Below are 24192 nucleotides of genomic sequence, written 5' to 3'. Positions count from 1 at the left end.
AACTCCGGTGATTGGCGGCTGGCGAGGTGAGATGGCGGAGGAGGTGTTTCCGAGCGCGAGGTGGCAGTACTGTAGGGAGCCCGACGACAGCCAGAGCGCTCTACTGGGTAAATACTGCGAAGCTGGAGCAGGTTTTCCTGTAACTTCCTCCCCTTCCGTTCCGGTACCGCTACAGCCCTCCACTTCTCACGTCCGTCCAGCCGCATTCCCGGCTGGGTCAGGGCCCTGATAGGCTCCATGACTCCTTGGGGCTCGGCCAGGGCTCTCCTGTCATCTTGTCTCTCTGTTACTACCTCCCAGGTGGATGAGGGCATCCCAGTTACGTCCTCCCCAGGGCTGGGGCTGTATGTATCCAGGACCCCGTCATCCCCTCACCCACCAGGTCTCACACCTGCTCCATTTCCTTCTCCCCATTGGCCAGGGATTCCCTCAGCCTTTCTAGGTTTGGCCGAGGTCTCCTTAGTCAGCCCCACTCCCCTAGTTATTCCTTCCCGTGGAGGCCCGTCCCCAGGGATCCCCTCATGGCTCCAACCCGTCACCACCCCAGGACCACTTGGACCAGGACAGCTTTGGGTTAGGACCCGGGCTTCCTTGCCATCCCCATTCTCCGAGTCGGTCACTCCCTCCCCATTGACGATTAATTTCCTCCCCACCATACTCTGGATATTTCTGCTCTCATTTCATTCTTATACTGTAATCTTACAGTCCAGTTCTCCAATGGGAGGCTACAGAATCCAGGCAACATGCGCTTTACCTTGTACAAAAACAACGACTCCACAAACCCCAGGAAGAGGAGTCAGCGGATCCTGGTAAGTGCCGCTGTGGCCAGTCACCTCCACTCTGCAGACCTCAGGAGGCCCTTTGGGTGTGGGTTGATGTAGGAAGGATAGGAGAAAAGAGGGGGAATAGCAGGTGAACCTTTGAAGAATATTGTGCCCCAGCAGGCTGGGGTGTGGAGACAGGCCCCATTCAGTTTCACACTGGTGGTGAAGTGATGGCTTTTTATTAATTTGTTCAATCAACAAGCATTTATTGAGTCCCCAGTGTGGCCCTGGACTGTAAGCTGCTGGAGAAATAGCTAAGTCAGACCTGGACTCACTCTGAGGAAGCTGATACTATAGAGCAGTGTTTTTCAACCTCGGCACTATTGACATTCTGACCCAGATATGTCATTCTTTGTTGTGGGGGCTGTCTTGTGCATCATTGGATATTTAGTAGCTTCCCTGGCTTCTGCCCACTAGTAGCACTTCCTAGTTGTGGCCAACAGAATGTCAGACATTCCCAGATATCTGCATTCCCTGCTCTAGAGAGGTGAGAACTGAATGTGAGGAACTCATACATAAGTAAACAAAGCTCGGGGTTCCAGGGAGAGAGAGTACAGAGCAGGGCAGAGTGAGCTGAGTCAGTGAAGGCTCTGCTTGCCAGAATGTCTTCCTGGGGGAGGGTGTATGGGAGCTGAACCCTGAAGGATGGAGGAGGGTTTAACAGCTGAAGTTAGTATTGCAGGTGAAGAGGACAAACATGGGGAGAGGGCAGGGAAGCTTGGCTCTGATTAAGGAATGAATTCACCACCTCCATGGCGCTGAGGGGCTTCCTTGGTGACTGGCTCAGTGGTAAAGAATCCACCTGCCAATGCAGGAGACGTGGGTTCGATCCCTGGGTCAGGAAGATCTCCTGGAGAAGGAAATGGCAACCCAATCCAATATTCTTGCCTAGAAAATTCCATGGACAGATGAGCCTAGTGGGCTATAGTCCATGGGGTTGCAAAAGAGTTGGACACAACTTAGTGACTAAACAGCAATAGCAGTGATCCTGAGAGCAAGTAAGGAGCAGTCATGATAGAGGTGGGCAGAGAGGTTCAAGAAAGCGGGCTTTATGTTGCCTGCAGAATCATTTTGTTGCATGCCTCTAAGCTATGGAAGCCTAGGGCCCGTCTCCGAGTCCTGAGGTGCAGCTCCACCAAGAACTTTCAGACTAGCTAGAAGCCAGCACTACCTGGAACTTTTCAGAAGTCCTCTTGCCTTTCCACCAGGGACACCCCAGACTCACTTAGAGATAGTGGAGCTGGATCATCTCAAAGAGGTTCTCTTGTCTCATCCACTGCAGTTTGGATTCTAAAGCTTCTGCAAACTTGGGAAAGGGCGTCAAGATGTTTACTGTCTTTCAACATTGGTTGTAATGGACCCCTTCCCTCCTCTACATTTTAGGCAGCTGAAACAGACAGACTTTCCTACGTGGGAAACAATTTTGGGACTGGAGCCCTCAAGTGCAATACTCTGTGCAGGTAGAGATGGGGAAATTGACTGTGGGAAGTGGGAGTAGCGGCGGCGGCCGCCCTGGCGCCGCTCTTCTCTGACTTCGTTTTAGCTGCAGCGGGGGAAATCCAGAGGGGTTTACCAGATTCCTGTGTTCCCAGACCCAGGGACCTTCACATCAGCATGTAGACATTCTCAAAATTGAAAAGTGACTTACATTTATTTAATTTCCTAAAAACCTCATTCATTTGTAATTTTTTTAAAAGTTAAGATGTAATTGACATATAGCATTAGTTTCAAGTTATGATAAAATGATTCAATGTATGTAATGCTGCAAAATGGTCACAACAATGTCTAGTTAACATCCATACAGTTACAGTATTTTTTTCCTGGGATGAGAACTTTAGAGGCTTACTCTCTTAACAATCTTTCAAATATATAATGCAGTATTATAGTCACTGTGCTGAACATTATACCTCCAGGATTTATTTATTTTATAACTGGAAATGTGTGCCTTTTAACCTTCATTAGTTTTGACCACATCATTAACTTGAAATATTCTTTGTTTATAGCTATCTTGTTCCTAAAAGGCAGCCGTCTCCATTATTTTTGGATGTGTGATTAACACACCAAAGTTTGCCAGAAGTCTGCCTTGGAAGTAACCACAAGAAAAGGGTTTAGTAGTGTCCAAGGCTCCAGAATTTCTGTCTAGTTCTGGAAAGATTACTGACTTGGGCAACTCCGCCATTTACTGATCTCTGGTTTTCTTCTTGGTACAATGAAGATTGTTCAGCGTGTTCAGTCTCACTGTCAGGCATTGCATAATGCAGTGTCCCTATGAAGATATCCATCCATGAACCACAACCAAGGCCCTTTTAGAGTCATCTCCCCCTTCCTCCACCCCAGCAGCTGATAGAACTCCGATGAATGTGTTTGTGCTTGAAACTTTTATCATCTCTTTACAAAGCTTTTCTAGTTTAAACTAGTCTTCTCGTAATTACCAAAGTTTTGTATTTGCCTCCATAGAATTTACCCATGGAGTAAATTCTAGTGTAGTTCTAGATTGTTATATCCCAAAAGGTTTTACCACTACACCAGTGACCCCAAATGTGATTAGCTATAAGAATCACCTGGTGACTTCCCTGCTACCCTTCCTGTTTCCCCCTTCATTACCCTCTGCTTGCAGAGAATATCTGCTGTGGGGGATTATTGTTACTCATGTGTAAGTGGTGCCTTTTAAGCAGAAACAAGGAGATTGCATAAACAATACCTTTTGAATGATCCATTGTCACTGATATTCCTTTTTTATTTAGGCACTTTGTGGGAATTTTGAATAAGACCTCTGGCCAGATGGAAGTATATGATGCTGAATTGTTCAACATGCAGCCACTGTTTTCAGGTAGGTTCTAGTTATGAAGGCTCAAGGAAAGGCTGAATATTTTAGGTTTGCTGGATGCATCAGTTTGACTTGTAAACTACATTTTGTAGCTGTTTTTTTAAAGGTTTTTTTTTTTTTCACTTGACAAAGTTTTAAAAGTGCTTTTACTCAACAAATATTTATTGATGACCTACTATGCCCCAGGCGCAAGTTAGGGGCTGTGAATATACCAAAACAGACACAGATTCTGTCCCTACAATGTTTACAGATTGAAGATCAAAATCTAATCTTAGTTTAAGCAGGTTGAGCAATGATCAGAGCAGAGTAATGGAGGGCATCTCTGATACTCTTTTTCATCGAGGGCCTTTCTTAATTCTTAATGGTTCTAGTTGGGGTAGAGGTTTCAGAGTCTCTGGTAGGTTGTAGAAGTTGCTTATAGGTTGGACAAAGGTTGATGCAAAGTCTCTACACTTTGTAATTTGGGAAGAGATCTATTTTTTCTCTAACCCACTGGGAGAAGTTGCAATACCTCTCTTCTCTGGCATTTTAGAATGTATTGGGCTAGAGTGGGATCTTTGAAAATGATAGATAAGATGGTCAAACTCAAGGGGCTCCTGTTTCTAAATCTTAAATACTGAGAACCATGGTTGGGGAGGGAATTAGATAAGGATTATTAGGATCATTGTGAATCTGCTTGATACCTTCAGAGGCATTAGTTCTGTTCTGGCAAAGCAGTGGTCTCAGCGTTTCTTGTAAAGAACCAGAAGTACTTCTGAGAAACATACATAATATACAAAAAATATGAGATTTTGCATATAATTTTAAAGGGCTCTTACATCCCAAAGGTCATCTGTGAATTTCCTAGGGGTCCATAGTCTTCTAGGTGAAGAATTTCCTCAAACATATAAATTATCCGTCAAATGCTCTTCTAACTTCCAATGAACAAAGAAAATTGTTCATTAATTTGTTATTTAAACACATTTGTAAATATTGATTAATTCCAACCAGCATATATAAAAAAGACACACACACATTTATTGGGTCCTTACTATGCTCTGGGCACTGTTGTAAGCACTTTCAATGCATTATATCGCTTACTTCACTTTTTAATCAATGATGAACCTGAAACAGAAGTTAAATGACTTTGGCAGGAACATAAGTAAGAGACCTGGGATTTAAATGCAAGCAAGGTCACTTCAAAGCTTATACTCCTGTCCACTAGATTATTGCCCCTTATATGAATACTCTGGGAGATCAGAGAGCTTCATGTAAAATAATACATATCTCATGTTTATGCCTACTTTTAGGTCTTAAAATTTAAAAAAAAATTTTTTTATTGAAGCATAGTTGATTTCTAGTATTTTGTTAGTTTCAGGTGTATGGCATATGATATATATATATTGTTTTTTTGGCAGATGATATTCCAGTATAGCTTATTACAAGCTATTTGGTAAAATTCCCTGTGCTATACAGTAAATTCATGTCACTTATCTATTTTATGTATAGTAGTTTATATCCCGGAGAAGGCAGTGGCAACCCACTCCAGTACTCTTGCCTGGAAAATCCCATGGACGGAGGAGCCTGGTAGGCTCCAGTCCATGGTGTTGCGAAGAGTTGGACACGACTGAGCGACTTCACTTTCACTTTTCACTTTCGTGCATTGGAGAAGGCAATGGCAACCCACTCCAGTGTTCTTGCCTGGAGAATCCCGGGGACGACGGAGCCTGGTGGACTGCCATCTATGGGGTTGCACAGAGTCGGACATGACTGAAGCAACTTAGCAGCTGTAGCAGCAGCAGTTTATATCTATTTTTAATCCCATACTCCTAATTTGTACCTCCCCTACATCCAGAGGCTCGTTGGCTCAGATCATGTGCCAGGCTGTGGTATGGAGAGCCCATGCAAACCTTCCTTTCCTTTCACATCCCTTTGAATGGGCAGTGGTGGGGTCCCAACCCTACTACCTGGTTACCTGGAAATCTTTCTTCTGCCAATTTTCAGTTAGTTTTCCACGAGAACTGTTCCGCATATAGATGTATTTTTGATGTATTTGTCAACGGGAGGTGATCCCCGTGTCCTCCTCCTCCTCCTCCTCCTCGGCCTTCCTGATCCCTCCTCCTCATCCCTTTTACAAGAAGGGCAAAGCTGTATACTGGAAAGAGCATAGGACTTAGTTTCTAATCTCATCTGCATTGCCTAGGGCAAGTCATTTCGCCTGGAGGCCTCATGTTTCCTTGGATCCCTTCACTTGATTCCATAGTTTATTCTCCAGACCCTCTATCTGTATACTGAAGCTTCATATTGAATGTTCATAGTACACATGCATGTTAAGCTCTGGGAAGTCCTGTAGTAGAGAAATCTGGTTTTCTTAGATTAACTGTTAACCAAATATTAAACACTCTTACTGTCTGCAGGCAATGGAGAAGGCAGTGGCAACCCACTCCAGTACTGTTGCCTGGAAAATCCCATGGACGGAGGAGCCTGGTGAGCTACAGTCCATAGGGTTGCTAAGAGTTGGACACGACTGAGCGACTTCACTTTCACTTTTCACTTTCATGCATTGGAGAAGGAAATGGCAACCCACTCCAGTGTTCTTACCTAGAGAATCCCAGGGACAGGGGAACCTGGTGGACTGCCGTCTCTGGGGTCGCACAGAGTCGGATGCAACTGAAGCGGCTTAGCAGCTGTCAGCAGGCAAACTTAACAGTTTGCTTTTTTTCTTTGTTTTATGTTTTGTAGATGAATCAGTTGAGAGTGAATCAACACTGGATAGTCAAGCCAAATCTTTCAGAGAAAAGGTAAGTGTGACAGAGCTAAGATGTGAAGCCTAAAGTGAGTTCCTTCCAGGCCTTGAGTTTCTCCATCAGTAATATAAAAACACACAGTTCTCCCTGGGTGCTCCCAGTTCATTCAGTCTGTGGCTCTCTGGACAGTTCCTACCTGCAGAGGCCTCTGTGGCCTCACAGAGAGCAGATGCCGTATCTGGGGCAGCTGTGCACAGGTGTGTGCCAGCATCTGAACTGGTTCTCTGCTGGGCTGTTGCTACAGGTGTAGCATAGCACTTATTTTCAGGATTTAATCCAAGTTTCAGAAAATACTGGTTATAGCCTGGAAACTTCACATCAAGACAAAGTAAACTTTAGGACTGTCAATGTAGTAGCTTCCTATAGGCTCATCTCATCCTAGGATGGCAGACTGATTGGATCTTCAGGACTGCCTGGAGCACTGTATTGAGAAGGGTGTGAGGCTGTCTGCAGGCTCAGAGGGGGAATGAGTGATCTGTTAGCAGTGTCTGTTGTGGGTATAGGACTGGAAAACGGTGAGCCGTGGGCCCCAGATTTACTGACCCTAATTCTAGTCAAGTCTTCATTTTACAGATGGAAACACTGTTGATTTATAAATAGTTCATTATAGTTTATAAAACAAGCACTTCAGATCTCTTAATATCTTTTGGTTCTTACAATAAGCCTATGAGGCAGTTTATGAGTCAGCCCAGTTTATAGGTGTGATATTGATGGCTCAGAGAAGCTGAGAGTCTCCTCGCCGTAGTCACACAGTTAGGAGTAGCAGTGCTCAGCCTGTCTCCAGTGACCAAATTTGTCTTTGGCACAGATGGATTCTTGCATTGAAGCCTTTGGTACCACCAAACAGAAGCGAGCTCTGAACTCCAGGAGAATGAACAAAGTTGGCAGTGAATCTTTGAATCGTGCAGTGGCTAAAGCTGCGGAGAATATAATTGATACAAAGGGTGTGACTGGTAAGCAGCTGAAACTTGGGGTTAGAGGCTGCTCCTAGAGATAGCTGTCCCTTCTCTTGAGATCCTTTACCTGCCTCACAGATGGACACGATGGGAATTAGGGCTGTATTCCTTCCTGCTTCTCCCTGAAGGCCTTCTTTGGAATGGACTCTGGGAATTATAAGAAACAGCTGACATGTCCCGCCCTCAGTGAGCTCAGTCAAGTAGTTTTCCTATTAAAATGGGATTTTAGGAAATTTTAGAAAACCTTTCCATACCCTGCTAATTCACTTCAGTCGTGTCCGACTCTGTGCGAGCCCATGGACGGCAGCCCACCAGTCTCCCCCGTCCCTGGGATTCTCCAGGCAAGAACACTGGAGTGGGTTGCCATTTCCTTCTCTAATGCATGAAAGTGAAGTCGCTCAGTCGTGTCTGACTCTCAGCGACCCATGAACTGCAGCCTACGAGGCTCCTCCGCCCATGGATTTTCCAGGCAGGAGTACTGGAGTGGGGTGCCATTGCCTTCTCCTTTCATACACTATGATTATATAAATATTTTCCTATATTTTCTTTCACTACTTTTACAGTTTTACTTTCGACATTTACATCTTTCTTTTTTTTTTTTTTTACTTTTTTTTTAACATTTATATCTTAATGACCTTTTTTTTTTTGGTCTATGGTACAAACCTCATTTTACCTTTTCCAAATGATTAGTGAGTTGTCCCCAACTTCATCTTTTCCTTGTGTAAAAAAACGATTTAAGAAGTCATCTTTATTGTTTTACCACATTCTTAATTGGATTCTGTCTCAGCATTCTGACTGCCTATTCATGTAACAGCATATGATCCTTCTAATTATAGTAGCTTCACCATCCAGTTTATTGTCTGATGGGGCAACTTCATCCTTATTGTTCACAAACGTATGCTGTTGTAACATACTTTTTCTTCCAGATGATCTTAAGAATTATTTTGTCAAATTCCCTCAAAATCCATTTGGGATTAATATGGGGAAAATCAGCATCTTTATAATACTATATTTTCCCATTTAGAAACATAGAAATATGTCTCCATATGGTCAAAGATACAGTTTAATGTCTTAAGTAAATTTTTCAGTTTTTTTAATTCAGTTTATTCTCAGCTATTAACAGTAAACTTAATAGCTGAAGACATTTAAAAAGAAAAAAAATTCACCCATTTTCCTGTCGTTCTACAGGACCAGCTGTTACAGTTTTCCTCTCTCTTCTTGTCTGTGTGCATACTTAATTCAGATGTGGTTATTCCTGTATGATAGTTGCAGTTTTATAATTTGATCTTGCTCTTTCACTGATACTACGTGAAGAAGTTCAGATGAGGGGGTTCTGGGCCGATGATAATCTCAAGTGCACAGGTTGCAGAGAGCATTGGGGGACCCAAAGCTGAGCAGGGTGACACTGACGCTGACTCTTGCTTTACTTAAAAGCCCTGGTCAGTGACGCCATCCACGATGAGTCTCCGGGTGACTCTGTCTATCTCCCTCCCTGCCACGCCGATGCAGCCAAGCCTGAAGACGTGTATAAGTTTGAAGACCGTATCCTTCTTGCAGCAGAAGCGCCACCTGATTTCCCAAGTAGGGGTGTGCAGATGGCAGTGCCATGGCCAGGCTCTCTAAGGATGTTGGTGGTCCTGTGATCCTCACAAAAGCTTGCCCCAGACGCTTGCTGTTGCCCCGGCACTGTTGCTGGGAAGTCAGTGAGGCTTCCCCAGTAGCTGAGGACAAACCCATCCCTCAGCAAGGTGCCCACAGCTCGGCTCGGTGGGTGGGGCTCATTCTCCACAAAGAGTCAGAATACGACTTTTAAGTTGGCCAGTGCCCAGAGTCTAGGGCAGGCTGATTTTATAAAAGGAAATGTTAGAATGTAGAGTTTCCATACTTGTGATTCTACTCAGATGGAAGATGCCTGCAGCAGCTTTGTGATACGAGAAGACAGAAAAGTCCAGGCAGACCATGAGCTCTGGGCTGGGAGTCGGGAGAACTGAGTCCCAAAAGCTCTGCCCAAACATACTGTGTTATCACCCCCTCTCAGCCTCCGTTTTCCCATTTCTAAGATGAGGCTGTCACAGCATGATCCAGCTAGTTGATGTTTCCACTTCGGTTGGGTTTTTCTTGACCTGTAACTAGTTCTTTCCCCTGTGGAGTATGACGCTCTTCAGAGCCCATCTGAAGCTTTCAGGAATGTCACCTCAGAAGAAATACTGAAGATGATTGAAGAGAACAGGTATCCCACTTGGGTGGATGGAGAGTCTGGGTTGTGGTGTTGGGACACACACTTAATGTAGTCAGACCTGAAGGAGGCCTCGGGTGTCAGTCAGGGAGGACATCTGTCTCCAGCATTTGGACATGAGTGAGCTAGTGTTTGCTCCAGTGCTTGGGCTCCTAGGCCTATTGCCCCAAGCCTGTGGGTGGCATTCAAGGGAGAGCATTGGCCTCAGAGTGCAGGGATCGTATGGCTGGGCAGAGGGTGGTGAGGCCTTGTAGACGGGCTGAGAACTGGAGCTGACCTGTGTTCCCCCCACAGTGTTACGCCAGGTCCAAGGGCTGGCCTGGGAGTAGGTGCCTGCTGAAGTGATAGTTTATCTGTGGTGATATGTTGAGTGAGCTTTTCTAAAGTTAAATTATATATATAATTTTTTTATTGGTTTTTTAATGTTTATTATTTTTGGCTGTGCTGGGTCTTGCCGCGCAGGCTTTCTCTAGATGTGGTGAGCAGGGGCTAATCTAGTTGCGGTGCTCAGATTTCTTATTGCGGTGACTTTTCTTGTTGCAGAGCAGGGCTCTAGGGTGCCCAGGATTCAGAAGTTGCTGCAAGGTAGTTGGGATGCACGGGCTTAGTTGCCCCAGGGCATGTGGGATCTTCCCAGACCAGGGATCAAACCAGTGCCCCTTGTATAGCAAGATGGATTCTTCTTTTTTTTTTTTCATTTCTTCTTGCTCTTTCATTTTTTTTTTTAGTTATTTATTTTTTTGTTGCACTGGGTATTCATTGTGGCATATGGGATCTCATTCCCTGACCAGGGATTGAACCTGAACTCCCTGCATTAGGGAGTCTTAGCCACTGGACCACCAGGGAAGTCCCGCAAGATGGATTCTTAACCAGTGGACAATCAAGGAAGCCCTGAATTATGTTCTTTAAATATAGTATGTTTTATATAATTCAGAGATGATTGCCTCTACTCCCCTCCCCCTTTTTTTGCCTTTTAAAACAGCTTTTCTTATATGATGATAGTGGGGGATTTTTTTGCTTTTGAGTTTTTCTTTTAATAATTTTATCTTGAAAAAATGTTGTCAACCCTAGGTTGGTTCCCTAGATATTTGGAAATTTTACTGGTCAGTGAAATCCAAAGTCTTAGAAAATACATTTTTTCCCCCCTCTCTAAAGATCCATTTCCAAAAGAAGCTTCATTGCTGGTTCTTCATTGTCTTAATGTGATGTGGCTCAGGGCCAGGTACTGGAAGGAGCTCTGGGCTGGGATTCTGGAGAACTGAGTCCCCATCTGCCTGATGGACTATGTGGTCTTCCCCTCACTGAGCCTTAGTTTTCCCATCTGTACAAGGAGGCTGCCATGAGATGACACCGAAGAGCCTTTTATGGCTGCGATTCCATGATTGTGATAGTGGTAGAACAACAGTATGTAACAATAACAGTCAGCACTGATGGGACTCTTCCCTGTGCCAAGCGCCACTTTAATTGCATTGTCTCATTTACTCCACAAAAATCCATAGGGTGAGGGTATTTAATTTAGGGGCAAAGAAACAAAAACAGAGACGTTCAGAAACTTGCTCAAGCCACTGCATGGCAGAGAGAGGATTCAGACCTAGGTAGGTGAGAGCCCGTGCTCCAGACCACCACATCAGGATTGGGCAGAGTGCTGAGTCTTGGACACTGCCTGTGAATAAAGTTTTAGTGGAACATAGCTTCAGTCATTCATTCCTGTGTTAATCAGTGGCTGCCTTTGCACTGCAGTGGCAGTGACCATTTGCTCACGAAATGTTTATTTACTGTCTAGACCTTTACTCCCCCTGCACTAAATTCATGCTCCTATTGTAAGGAGCTGGTGGGATGGCCCTTCCTCAGCTGTTGACTGTATACCAGGTGTGGGGTGCCTACTGGCTGGTCTTACACATTTCCCCTTTTCCCTCCCCTGTTGTAGTCACTGCTCCTTTGTCATAGAAGCGTTGAAGTCTTTGCCATCAAATGAGGAGAGCCGAGACCGCCAGGCACGGTGCATATGGTACCTGGACACCCTCATCAAATTTCGAGCACAGAAAGTGATTAAGCGGAAAAGTAAGTCCATGATAGACTTTTTTTTTTAATTGAAATACAGTCGATTTACATTGTGTTTGTTTAAAGTATACAGCAAAGTGATTCAGTTACATATGTATTTATACATATATATATTCTTTTTCAGATTTTTTTCCATTATAGATTATTAAAGGATACTGTATATAGTTTCTTGTGCTATACTGTGGGTCCTTGTTATTTTATGTATACCAGCATGTATCTGTTAGTCCCAAACTCCTAATTTATCCCTCCTTCCCTTGCTTTTCCCCTTTGGTAACCATACATTTATTTTCTATGTCTATGAGTCTGATTTGTATCATTTTCTTTAGATTCCACATAAAAGTGTTACTATATTTGTCTCTCTGTCTGGCTTTACTCATTATGATAATCTCTAGGTCCACCCATGTTGCTGCAAAGGGCATCATTTCATACTTTTTTATGGCTAAGTAATATTCCATAGAAATATATATACTACATCTTTATCCATTCATCTGTTGTTGGACATTTAGGTTGCTTCTGTGTCTTGGCTATTGTAAGCAGGGCTACAATGAACTTTGGGGTTTATATATCAGGATAGGCATTTTATTCTAGTTATTTCCAGTCTGTTATCTGTCTATAACTATTAGACTAATTCTAGTGAAGAAAGCTGAGCGCTGAAGAATGGATGTTTTTGAACTATGGAGAAAACTCTTGAGAGTCCCTTGGACTGCAAGGAGATCCAGCCAGTCCATTCTAAAGGAGATAGTCCTGGGTGTTCTTTGGAAGGACTGATGCTGAAGCTGAAGCTCTAATACTTTGGCCACCTCATGAGAAGAGTTGACTCATTGGAAAAGGCTCTGATGCTGGGAGGGATTGGGGGCAGGAGGAGAAGGGGACAACAGAGGATGAGATGGCTGGATGGCATCACCGACTTGATGGACATTGAGTTTGAGTGAACTCCGGGAGTTGGTGATGGACAGGGAGGCCTGGCATGCTGCGATTCATGGGGTCTCAAAGAGTCGGACACGACTGAACGACTGGACTGAACTGAGAGAAGAAATGGGCATGTCTTTCCAGGTCTTCATTTATAACTGTGTAACAGAGGGGGTACTGCTGATGTGCTGAGAGAACTTGCCAAGCTCTTTCCTCTGAAAATAGGGTCGAGTTGGATTATATGATTGCTCAGAGCTAACATTCACTACTTCTGTTCTATGTTAGGTAAAGTATAACATCCAGTCCAATCAAGTGAATATTCTAGGGGAAGGTTAGAACTAGTTGTATGGGGAGAAAAGTTGGCCTTGCTTGTGAAGGCCTGTGGCACAATGTTGTGTCAGCTCTTTCTGGCTTGGAGGGAAGTCACTTTCTGCTGGTAACCCATGTCACCTGTCACCAGGGCATGGGTGTCTGCCACACATGCACGGCCACCCAGAGTTGGAAATCCAGAGAGAGACACCTGTGATTTGAGGCCTAAGGTGTATACAGTTGTGTTACTGTGACTAGGCACCTGGGGTTTATACAGGAACACCTCGTTCTGCCATTCTTCACAGATACCATGGTTTTTACAAATTGAAGGTTTGCAGCAACCCTGGGTTGACCAAGTCAGCACCATTTTTCCAACAGAGTCTGCTTGCTTTGTGTCTATGTATCACATTTCATTGTTTGTGAATATTTTCAACTTTTACATTGTTATATTATGATGGTCTATGATCAGTGATCTTTGATGTCACTGCTACAACACTCTGAAGGCTAAGATGATGGCTAGCAATTTTTTAGCAGTAAGGTATCTTTTAATTGAGGTATGGACACTGGTTTTTAATTTTTAATTAATTATTGGACACTTTTAAAAACACACGATATGACTGCACGCTTAGGAGACTCCAGTGTACTGTAAACCTAACTTACACGCATTGGGAAACCAGGCAGTTCATGTGACTTGCTTTATTGTGGTGGTCTCAAACCAAACGTGCAATAACTCTGACCTGTGCCTGTACTCATGTTTCTCAGTATCTGCTGAATTCTTATTTTCACATTCCCATCTCCCCTCCTTTCCCTCTCCCTGAGCTTTTTCCACAATCTGTTTCTCTTTCTAACATCTTTGAATCATGTGTCTTTCAGCCCCATTGGAGTCCAGTTTTCTTTCTCGTCACTGCCCTGTCATGAACATCTCATGCACACGTATGGTCTGCAGGTGAAAGACACCTGAGCCTGTGTTCATTTGAAGGTGGCTGTTCTGTTTCACGGGCCCCTTTTTGTCTTCCTACATGCCTCTGTTTAGTCCAAGGGCCCACTGTTATCCTTGTCTCCCAGCTCATAGATGAGGCATGGCCTGAGAGTTTTGAAAGAAAATGATCAAACTCCATTTTGTCTTGTAGGTGCCCTGGGACCTGGAGTCCCCCACATCATCAACACCAAACTACTAAAGCAGTTCACCTGCCTGACCTACAACAACGGCAGGTCAGGGGGCTTGACTTCTTGGCTTTTGCCTATAAAGGAGAGAGCAGGATTGGGGGGGAGGGGGCTTGGATTGCAGTCCATATTCTCAGAGTCACTGTGCTGAAGTGGGCACTGCTGCTTGGCAGGGTCTTAGGTAAGTGAGTTTAGGCAGCACTGTAGTGCACACTGTCCCTCTGGGAGAAGTTCACATTGAGTCTCTGGGAAGTCCTGCAATAAAGACTACACCAAACACTTTTTCCAGGGATGCCTTCCCAGTGCCCCCAGAACCAGTGTTGTATGGAGAGGTGGTGATGCAGGCAGGGGCAGGCCAGGCGGATGACTTTGGGGAAGCCCCCTAAGCAGCACAGCTGGGCTTCCTTCTTGCTGTTTGCTTGCTGTGTCCTGCTCTGACTGCTTGAAGAATCATGGGCAGCCAAGTGTGGAATGACTGTTTTCCCAGCACCCCTGCTGAGCAGGCTGGGATGATGGGGATGGTCTGCACCAGTGCAGGCTCCAACTGTGCCTGGGGAAGGTGGAGATACAGCCTTTTTTGTCCTCCCTGGAGGGACACTGGGATCGGCTCCACTGTGTGTGAAGGCTCGGGCAGTGTGACAGGATGAGGGATGTTGCTCAGATTCCTTTTCCTCTCCCCGAGATGAGAAGATAGTTGAATGCATATGGGAATAGGCTTGGATGTTTTTCCTTTCCTTTTGCAGAAATCATCTTGGAGTTTAATTTTGTCTCTTTTTTTCTACCACTGATTTGCAGTTTGCGGAACTTAATTTCAGACTCTATGAAGGCAAAGATCACTGCCTATGTGATCGTACTGGCCTTGCACATAAACGGCTTCCAGATTGACCTGACAATGTTACAGAGGGACTTGAAGCTCAGTGAGAAAAGGTGAGCATGACAGAAGAAAAAGCTCTCTTAGGGAGCCTTGATGTAGTTCTGGTACTGCTGGAAAGCGGGAGACACTATTGGGGGCAATCTTTAGATGAATGAATGATTGAATGGACGGGCAACCAGACATTACTGTGTGTGTTAACTATGCTAGGCACAGTGCCAAATCTGTCATAATCTCCCAGTGATTTCTCTTAAGAATCAGTGGAAGAATCTTTGGTTCAGAGAAAGCAGTGACTTTCCCAGGGTCACTCAGACAAGAAGGGGAATAGTTGGGCTTCAGAAATGCGCCTTCCATTCCCGTGTAACAGAGCAGCCTCCAGTCTCTGAGTTGCTGTCACTGGAAAGAGGGATTCTGTATGATTCTGTTGGGCTAACCTGGGGGTGGAGGTTGTATAAGAGAACCCCAGTTTCAGCTTAGCAGAGAGCACTCTCAGGTGGAAGGAGCTGCCAGAGGAGGTGTCTAAGGCAAGGCAGAGTGGGAGTTTGGCAGGGCTCTCACATTCACGCTTCTCTGAGCAGACTGGAAAGGTTGGCAGAAGTGGCGACCCTTTCAGGCCCTTTCTAGCCTTGGTAGAAGGGATTCAGGCTGAGTAGGGAGCATAACCTCCAGGGTGCTGAATCGCAGGGTGTGTTGGCCTTTGTCAGTGATTAAGGAGTATCTGACACCCAAGGACCCTGGTGGTGGTCCAAGAGCGCCTAGGAAAACAGTTTCATCTGGACTCTTCCAGCAGTCTGGAGCAGGATTACTCTGAGGGCTGTCCACACATGGCCTTCTCACGGATAGTGAGGTTGAACATTAAAGAGAAATAGATTCTTGGAGTCTGTAAAATTCTGGTAAGTGCTTGATCCTTGTCATAGGAAGTAAACAGTTATCAATAGGAGCCAGATAACCTGGTTTTCTATTACTTGTATAGGCATTTTCTAACCACTACACATTGACACAGGAATCTGATGGCTGTCAGCGATCTTGTTGGTCTCTGCTAGAAGCTTTGCTCCTGTGTCCACCTTTGGGATTCTGTCTTTGAGGCATGGAGCACAAATGTGTCACCCTCTCCTGCCTGCCAAGCTTCTCTGAGCATCGCATTGAGGAGACTCTCCCTTGTTTTATGTGTTTCTTCCTTAGGATGATGGAGATAGCGAAAGCCATGAGGCTGAAGATCTCCAAAAGAAAGGTTTCTCTGGCAGTGGGTGGGGAGGAGGAGCACAGACTGGGCACTCTCTCCATCCCGTTGCCTCCAGCCCAGTCCTTGGACCATCAGTCAAAGCGAAGAAAAATGACCTAGAGGTGTGCTTTCCCAGACACAACATTTTTGCCATTCCTTCTGTTCATTTGCATTTTTATTTTTAAAGAAAGAGGGTTAAAGAAGAAGCCTTGCTTTGGCATGGGCATGAAGCCAGATGCCACCACCTGGCAGAAGCAGAAACATAAAGCAAGGCCTTGTTGGACTCTATCTCTCTGCTTTGGTGTCACTGTGACTATAAATGGCAGATGGTTCATGTGTGGGATATGGGAGGGTCGGAGGCAAAAGATCTCTCAGGCTGAACCTTGAACCACATCTGATGGATAAACGTTAACATTAAGAGAAATGTAAAATGCTGTGCTTAGGTCTGAAAGGACCAGCGGCGTCCATGGTGAGGACAATGCCCAGCAGGGCTGGGAGAGGAGGCTTCGGGTCACCAGTGTGATGGGGTTGCCCAAACAAGCTAATTTAGTTCGGGGCTACTGAAACAAAGCAGAACCAAATCAGAAGTGATTAAATCAGTTGTTCAGCTTGGCTCAGGCCACACACAGGTGAGCTCTGAAAGCCAGTGAATTGGTCAGAGCTCAGTACAGAAAACAAATGGTCCTAGATGTTCTTAAGGAGAAAGGAGTTTAACACATGGGTAAAATGGTACAAAATTGTTAAAAAGTTGCAGGAGCTGGTGTCAAGGAAGTTGCTGCTAGAACTACTGAGTTCAAGAACACAGCTTAGGTGGCCAGGCAGGCATGAAGAAGCCACTTGAATTCATGAAGCTTCTTGAATTCAGCTGCTTCCAGAATTCATGAAGCTGGTAACTTGACACTGGAATACTGGTTCAGCCACCCATACTTTCACTATCCAGGCTTCCACCTCCTGGCTTGTCAGCATGGACAGCCCAAAGATCAAGAGGCTGGCCTCCCATCTTGCTTGCTTCCTCTGTGAGTACACATGTAGGGATCTCATTTTGTTCAGAATCCTAGCAGTGAGGGTGTCTTAGAAATAGGTTTCAGCTCTCCAGCCTCTAGTTAGAGGAAGCCATACCAGAAGCAGATGGGAAGGGGTGCTTACTGCCACCCATCTTATCTACCAAGGGAATATGGAGAAGTGTTGCTGTGAGGAACGGGGCTGTGACACAGACTCAGGTATATGGCTGATGCTCAGACTCAGCTCTTCAAAGGTTCTCTTGAGGCAGTGGGAGCAGTGCAGTGTGTGGGGCTCGTGCTGGGGCCGGGGGCAGTGGAAGAAGGAAGAGAGAACCCAGCTCTCTCTGAAAATGAGAAAGGAAGACGTTTACACAGCAGCTGAGCCATCTGTTAGGGAAGACATGGTAGAAATGGGCCTTGGATGATTCATTCAGGGCATGTGATCCTTGTATTTCTTCGAGTACTGGGGTGCGGTTGTCAGAGACACTTCTAACGCCAGGCCTGAAATGCCCATTTTCCATGTTGTTCTTGTCTGGCTTATCCCCATTTGTGTCTGATCCTGGGAAGCGGGCACTTCTCTCCAGCAGAGGTGTGAGCAGGAAATCTAAATGCCTGTTGTTTTTCTTTATCTAAGTTGTTGCAAAAATCAGGTATGTGACTCTGCATCAGAAAAAATAATCATCCTGATTTGACTCTGGGAAAAGAATCCCTAGTGTGTTTGCGGGTGTCATCATGAATATGTTTAGATTCTGATGGTTTTGACACCTTGAGCCTTAATTTCCAGCAGTGATTAGATCATAGCATATGACCTGGCCTCTGAGCAGCCTCTGTCCTCATGGGGAAGCAGTCACTGTGTGAGTCACTTCCGTCACTCACACTGAGGGGTGGTGTGGATGGGGAAAGGCCTCAAGTGGTAAGTATACTGCTGACCCTTGAAAACATGGATATGAACTGCTTGGGTCCACTTAGACGTGGACTTTTTTCGGTAGTAAACACTACAGCACCACATGAGTGGTTGGTTGAGCCTGCAGCTGTGGAACCGTAGATACAGGGGGCTGGCCCGAATCATATGTGGATTTTGCAGCTGTGTGGAGGGTCGGTGCCCCTAACCTCTTGTGTTGTTTAGGGGTCAGCTGTATACTTGTCCTGGGTGACAACAGGTGTGCTTTACTAAGTGTACGCGATGCAGTCCCAAAAGACTGAAAAGCCAGTTTTCGTACATCAAAGGGTTTGTGGATCAGAAGGCTCAAGAGAGGGCCCTTTCCAACAAGTTTAGAGAGAGGGCGCCTAGCACAGTGCCCAGTATATAAACAGCAATGTCTGGAGTGAGCCAGAGTCAAGGAGTGGCACCTTCTTTCCTTGGCAGAGCTATCTGGCAGTACACACTTGTAGAATAATGGGATTGTACTAGGTTTTTTCTGGCTCTAAAACGCCATTTATTTACTAGTGCATTCCCAGAGGATTCCTTGATCCCACCAAGTTACTTGTCATAATGTCGCTTGATGATCTCTTAGAAGAGAAACAGACTGTGGGCTAGAGGCTTATACCCTTAATAAGATTTTCAGTTTGTGGAATAACTTACAGAATGTTAACAGAATGAAGTCTGTTCCTTGGAGGGACATGGCCCTGACCTGCTGACACTGTTAACAGTATTGAGATCAAAGAAGGAATATTTAACATCCTTGCAGAGGACTCAACATGAAAATAGCTAGTTAGGTAAAATTTTTTAAAGCATCTTTGAAGAACTTTATTTTTATATAATGTCATACTCAGAGAATAGTTGCAAGAATAATTATAGTCGTACACAGAGAACTCCTGTATATCCTTTACCCAGGTGCTCCAACTGTTTATGTGGCATCCTATTTATTATTTGCTTTGTACACTTACATATTTCCTTTTGAACCATCTGGGACAGTTTGAGAAAAGCACCCTTTTTATCTTAAGTACTTTAGTGTGTATATCCTAAGAATAATGAGGACTTTCTCTTCCATAAGCACATTACACTTACCAAAAGCAGGAACTAGGATCTGGCCCACCGCTCATATTCACATTTTGTCCATCACACTTCATTGGTCTTATTTCATCTGAAGCAATTCCTCAGTCTTTGCCGTTCCTAACCTTGACATTTTGAAGAGTAAATTAGCCATCTTGCAGAGAATCCCTCAAGTTGCTTTTGTCTGGCATCTCCTTATGGTTAGATTCAGGATACACATTTTTGGCAGGGAATTTACAGACGTTTGCTCTGCCCCATACGCATCACAGTCACAGCATGTGATGTTGGTTTGTCTTTAAGGTTATAATTTCTCCACTTTGGAGTTACTACTTTTCTTTTTGTAGTTAATTTTTGGAGAAATACTTTAAGCCTCTAAATATCCTGTTCCCCATCTAATTATTACCCATGAGTTTTAGCCTGGATTGATAATTTTTGCTGAATGAATTACCATGATGGCTGCAAAATGATGAGTGATATTCTCACTCCCATAGTTTCTTACATATTTACTGTTGGCATTCTGTTGTTAAGGAGAAGCTTTCTTTTCTCTTACATTAAAATTTTTTTTTGTTCATTTAGTATGGACTCATGGATTATTGTATGAACAGTTACCAATTATTTTGATGCTCAGATTGTACCACATTTGGCCAATCTGAGTTCCTTCAAGCTAGCTCTTAATATCCCTGTATTTTTAAGGATGCTTCCTTAATTTCTGGCACAAGATATTCTAGCCGCCTTGTACTTTCCTGCTCTGGCCCTGGAATCAGCCTTTTATCCAAGGAGCCTGGGTGGATGACATGAATGATTGGCCCAGACTAAGAAGTGAAATGCCATTCTGACAGTCAAGACAGACGGCATCTTTGGCTGCAGTCAGGCAAGAACTGGTTTCTAAGCAGGGGTGACAGGTCACTCAAGCTGTACCAAAGGCCATGCTAGGCTTGATTTCCATTTAAAATCAAGTGCATGGGCCCAATGCAGTGGCCATAACTGCACCCTGTGAAGTTCTGGACAGGAAGGGAGAAGAAACCAGTGGAATGAGGGTGTTCCTACTGGGAGAGACTACTCAAGGTTGGAATAAGACCAGCAGGCCCCAGGTGAGTCCACCATGAGGACTGATCAGAGAAGAAACTGCTATTGGAAGGAGAGGGAAGAAGGTGGGTCCAGGGATGTTGTTGGACAGGTCTCAGCTCATGTGCTATTCCAAGACCCAACTCTGGCTCTTGTCTGGTCTGGCCACAGCATGCCCACCATTCAGTATAGCCAGGGCCGCCTCTGGCTACAGGGAGGTCCTCAATAGGACCAGGAGGCCTCGGTGATGAAGCTGTATTGGCTTTTTTTTAAGTATGGTTGATTTCCAATGTTTTAGGTGTACAGCAAAGTGATTCAGTCATACATCTATATCTAGCTATCTTCTTCAGATTCTTCTGTTACAGGTTATTAATAAGATATGAGTGCTGTTTCCTGTGCTATTCAGTAGGTTCCTGTTTATTTTACATGTCATAGTGTGTATCTGTTACTCCAAAATTCCTAATTTATCCCCTCCCCCCATATTGGTCTTTGTTGTGCTTATACACTCCCATCAGCAGGCATCAATACTGAGCCTGACTGGCCAGCAGGGAAGGCTAGGGAGGCCGCAGTGTAAGCTCCTTGGGTGGGGAACAGCCAAGACCTGTGAGGTCCACACAAGGGTTAAACCTTCACCTGTGGCAAGGCACCCTCGGGAGGAGACTTAGCTGCTGCAGACAAGCAAGCAACCCCAGGGAAGCACAGCTTCCTTAGAGAACCCTATCTTCTGATCCATGCTTTCTGCAAATAAGAGCTGGGACATACCTCCTGAGGTGTAAGACAGGACTCCTAAACTCTATGTCTTCCTTGAGCTTTCCAAGACCTGCCCGGGGCCACTGGAGTGGATCTAGAAAAATGACCAGATGGTGAGGAGACAGTCTGCAAACTGGCATGTATGAACTGAGGGCAGGAGAAAGTGGACCCGAAGGGGATAAAGATGCTGTCTATAAACCTCTGGAGAGTCACCACAGAGGGAAAAGAGATCCTTTGGGGGCTTCAGAAGGTAAAAGTAAAGATACTGGGAATGGGGTTGGGCTTGTTCCCTTGTCCATCTATCCATGTGTCCAACACTTAGGGAGTTTGCTTTGTATAAAGGACCAACAGGGCATGACCACACATCTTGAAAGGGGGAATCATACATATCATCAGTGTGAATGCAGAGGATTCAGTGTTACCATGGGGATAACGTGGTTGGGTAGGAGAGCCTGGAGGAGGGGCACGGAACTAGGAGATCAGGCATGTAACTAGGATTTGAAGGGGTCAGGAAGTAAGGGTGTGGCTAGAATTTAGCCAGGGTGACAGATTCTGGCTCATTTAATGGCTGTCCTGGTGGCTCAGAGGTTAAAGCGTCTGCCTCCAATGTGGGAGACCTGGGTTCGATCCCTGGGTCGGGAACATCCCCTGGAGAAGGAAATGGCAACCCACTCCAGTATTCTTGCCTGGAGAATCCCATGGACGGAGAAGCCTAGTAGGTTACAGTCCACGGGGTCGCAAAGAGTCGGAAACGACTGAGCGACTTCACCTTAGGTTACCTCACCTAAGGGAAAAATACCCAGATAGAATGGGTTCTCTTGGGCAGGCCTGGCCTGTGTGGGAGAGCAAGCAATGCACTCAACCAATGCTTGCTACTTGAAGCAGTCTCCTTCCAGATGCTTCCCCAGCCACGGAAGAGCCAAGAGAGGATGAGTGGCCGGTGTTCCACTTAGGCCTCCAGATGACGTGGCAGAACATGGGCATTCTATGTGTGTGTGTCCTGGCTGTTCCTGTTATGGAAGCCCTAGGTTAACAGCCTTACTCACACCTCTTCTGCATACAGCCTCTTTAACGTTTGGTAGGGAACCTACTGAGCCTTAACAGGCATCACCATTCAGAACACAGTTCCCTCTAGGGAGAGCAATCAAGATGGTGAAGTAGTACAATGTGAAGCTTACCTCCTCCCACTAACATCAAAAATACATCCACATGTGGGATGGTTCTCACCAAACATCTACTGAATCCTGGCAGAAGACCTCAGACCCCCTGAAAGAGCAAGAAAATCTCCACCTAACTGGGTAGGATGAAAGAAAAAGGGGGGAGGGGAAGGAATCCAGATTGTACCTGTGCTCTTGGAAGGAAGCTGTGAAAGAGGAAAGGTTCCCACACCCTGAAGGTCCCTTCACCAGCAGAGATCAGCCGGAATATAAGGGAGCTTCAGCGCCTCAGAGGAGAGCACAGCCATCAGTCTGCAGCTGCTAGAACAGATAGAGACCCGTATAGACGGTCAGTGCCATGGGTGTGCACTCCCCAGCCTGAGAGGTGTCCACTGGAGTTATGTCCCCAGTCTGGGCGGGGGCTGGGTGCAGAAGCTTAGGCTTCGGAGATTAGACTCCATAAGGGGACTGAGGTGAACTTCTTGGAAACAGCCTGAGGGGGTTGGGGTCTGGTGGCACCACACCTGAGGGTGTACTCGAGGACACCTGGGCCACCTTAGAGGGCAGGCACCATTGTGTGGGCAGTGAGAGGGGAGGAGCGAAACCCACTGCTAGAGCCTTTATCACTGCATCAGCTCTCAGGCAGCAAGACACCATCTAAAAGAACAGGATCTGTCACAAACTGAAAGCTGCTACCTCTAGTAGCTGACTCGGCCCTTCTGGGCTCCAGGAGACATTTCTCCAAAGAAGATATACAAATGGCCAATAGGCATGTGAAGAGATGCTCAACATTGCTAATTACTAGGGAAATGCAGATTAAAACTATGAGGTACCACCTCACACTGGTCAGTATTCCATTCCTCATAAAGCTAAAAACAATTACTGTATGACCCAGCAATCCCATTCCTGGGCATATATCCAGACAAAACTAATCCAAAAAGATACGTGTACCCCTTTGTTCATAGCAGCACTATTCAAAATGTCCAGCGACAGATGAATGGATAAAGATGTGCATATATACCATGGAATACTATTGGCCATAAAAGAGAACAAAATTACGGCATTTGCAGCAACATGAATGGACCTTGAGATTATCAAGTGAAGTCAGAGAAAGACAAATACCCTAAGATATCACTTACATGTGGAATTTAAAATATGACAAAGGCTGTAGGTCCCTCAGTTGTATCCAACTCTTCGACCCCATGGACTGTAGCCCACCAGGTTCCTGTGTCTATGAATTCTCCAGACAAGAGTAATGGAGTGGTAAGACATTCCCTTCTCCAGGGGATCTTCCTGACCCAGGGATCGAACCTGAGTCTCCTGCATTGCAGGAGACTCTTTATTGTCTGAGCCACAAGGGAAACACCTTATGACAAAACAGAAACAGACTCGTGGACATAAACTCTCAGCCATAAAAATGAAAATTTGCCATTTGTAACAAGGATGAATTTGGAGGGTAGCATGCTTAGTGAAATAAGTCAGAGAAAGACAAATGTTGTATAATAGCACTTATATGTGGAACCTAAAAAATAAACTAGTGAACATAACAACAAACATACTCTTAGCTCTAGAGAACAAATTAGTGGTTACCAGTGGGAGATGGTGAAGGACAGGGAAGCCTGGCGTGCTGCAGTCCATGGGGTCGCAAAGAGTCAGACATGACTGAGCGACTGAACAACAAGTGGGAGAGGGAACGGGGAGAAAAAGTAAGGGTAGGAGATTAAGAGGTACAAACTAATATTAATAAACTACAAGGAGAATAAACTACAGGATATTGTACAGCACAGGGAATATAGCTAATATTCTATAAATGAAGTATAACCTTTAAAAATGCTGAACTATGCTGTACACCTGAGACATACATCCACTATACCTCAGTTAAGAATATTTAAGAGAAAAATTCTAAAACTATCCTAAAAAAAGTCTTTTAATTAAAAGAGCACTTAAATACTAAGTACTGGCTTTCTATTCAGGTGACATGTGGATGCTAAATGAGTAAACTGGGGAAAACGTGGTCGTGGATCTGAAATCCCTTTGCAGACCATCAGGTCATCCACACCA

General features: G+C 45.0%; 1 protein-coding gene across 1 annotated transcript; it reads left to right on the top strand.

Moving 5' to 3' along the window:
• POLR1E (RNA polymerase I subunit E) lies at positions 1 to 19734 on the top strand. Its single transcript, XM_015093139.4, has 12 exons — positions 1 to 107; positions 706 to 809; positions 2208 to 2284; positions 3569 to 3654; positions 6373 to 6431; positions 7246 to 7390; positions 8828 to 8935; positions 9527 to 9623; positions 11557 to 11690; positions 14039 to 14120; positions 14868 to 14999; positions 16126 to 19734. The coding sequence occupies exons 1-12, from the start codon at positions 32 to 34 to the stop codon at positions 16283 to 16285; spliced, it is 1260 nt and encodes a 419-aa protein (XP_014948625.1). The 5' UTR covers positions 1 to 31; the 3' UTR covers positions 16286 to 19734.
• The last annotated feature ends 4458 nt before the right edge of the window (positions 19735 to 24192 follow it).

The sequence above is a fragment of the Ovis aries genome, chromosome 2 (genome assembly GCF_016772045.2).
Source record: "Ovis aries strain OAR_USU_Benz2616 breed Rambouillet chromosome 2, ARS-UI_Ramb_v3.0, whole genome shotgun sequence".
NCBI classification, from domain to species: Eukaryota; Metazoa; Chordata; class Mammalia; order Artiodactyla; family Bovidae; genus Ovis; species Ovis aries.
Note: the sequence above shows the minus strand (reverse complement) of the source record. Positions and strands in the feature narration are given on the sequence as shown.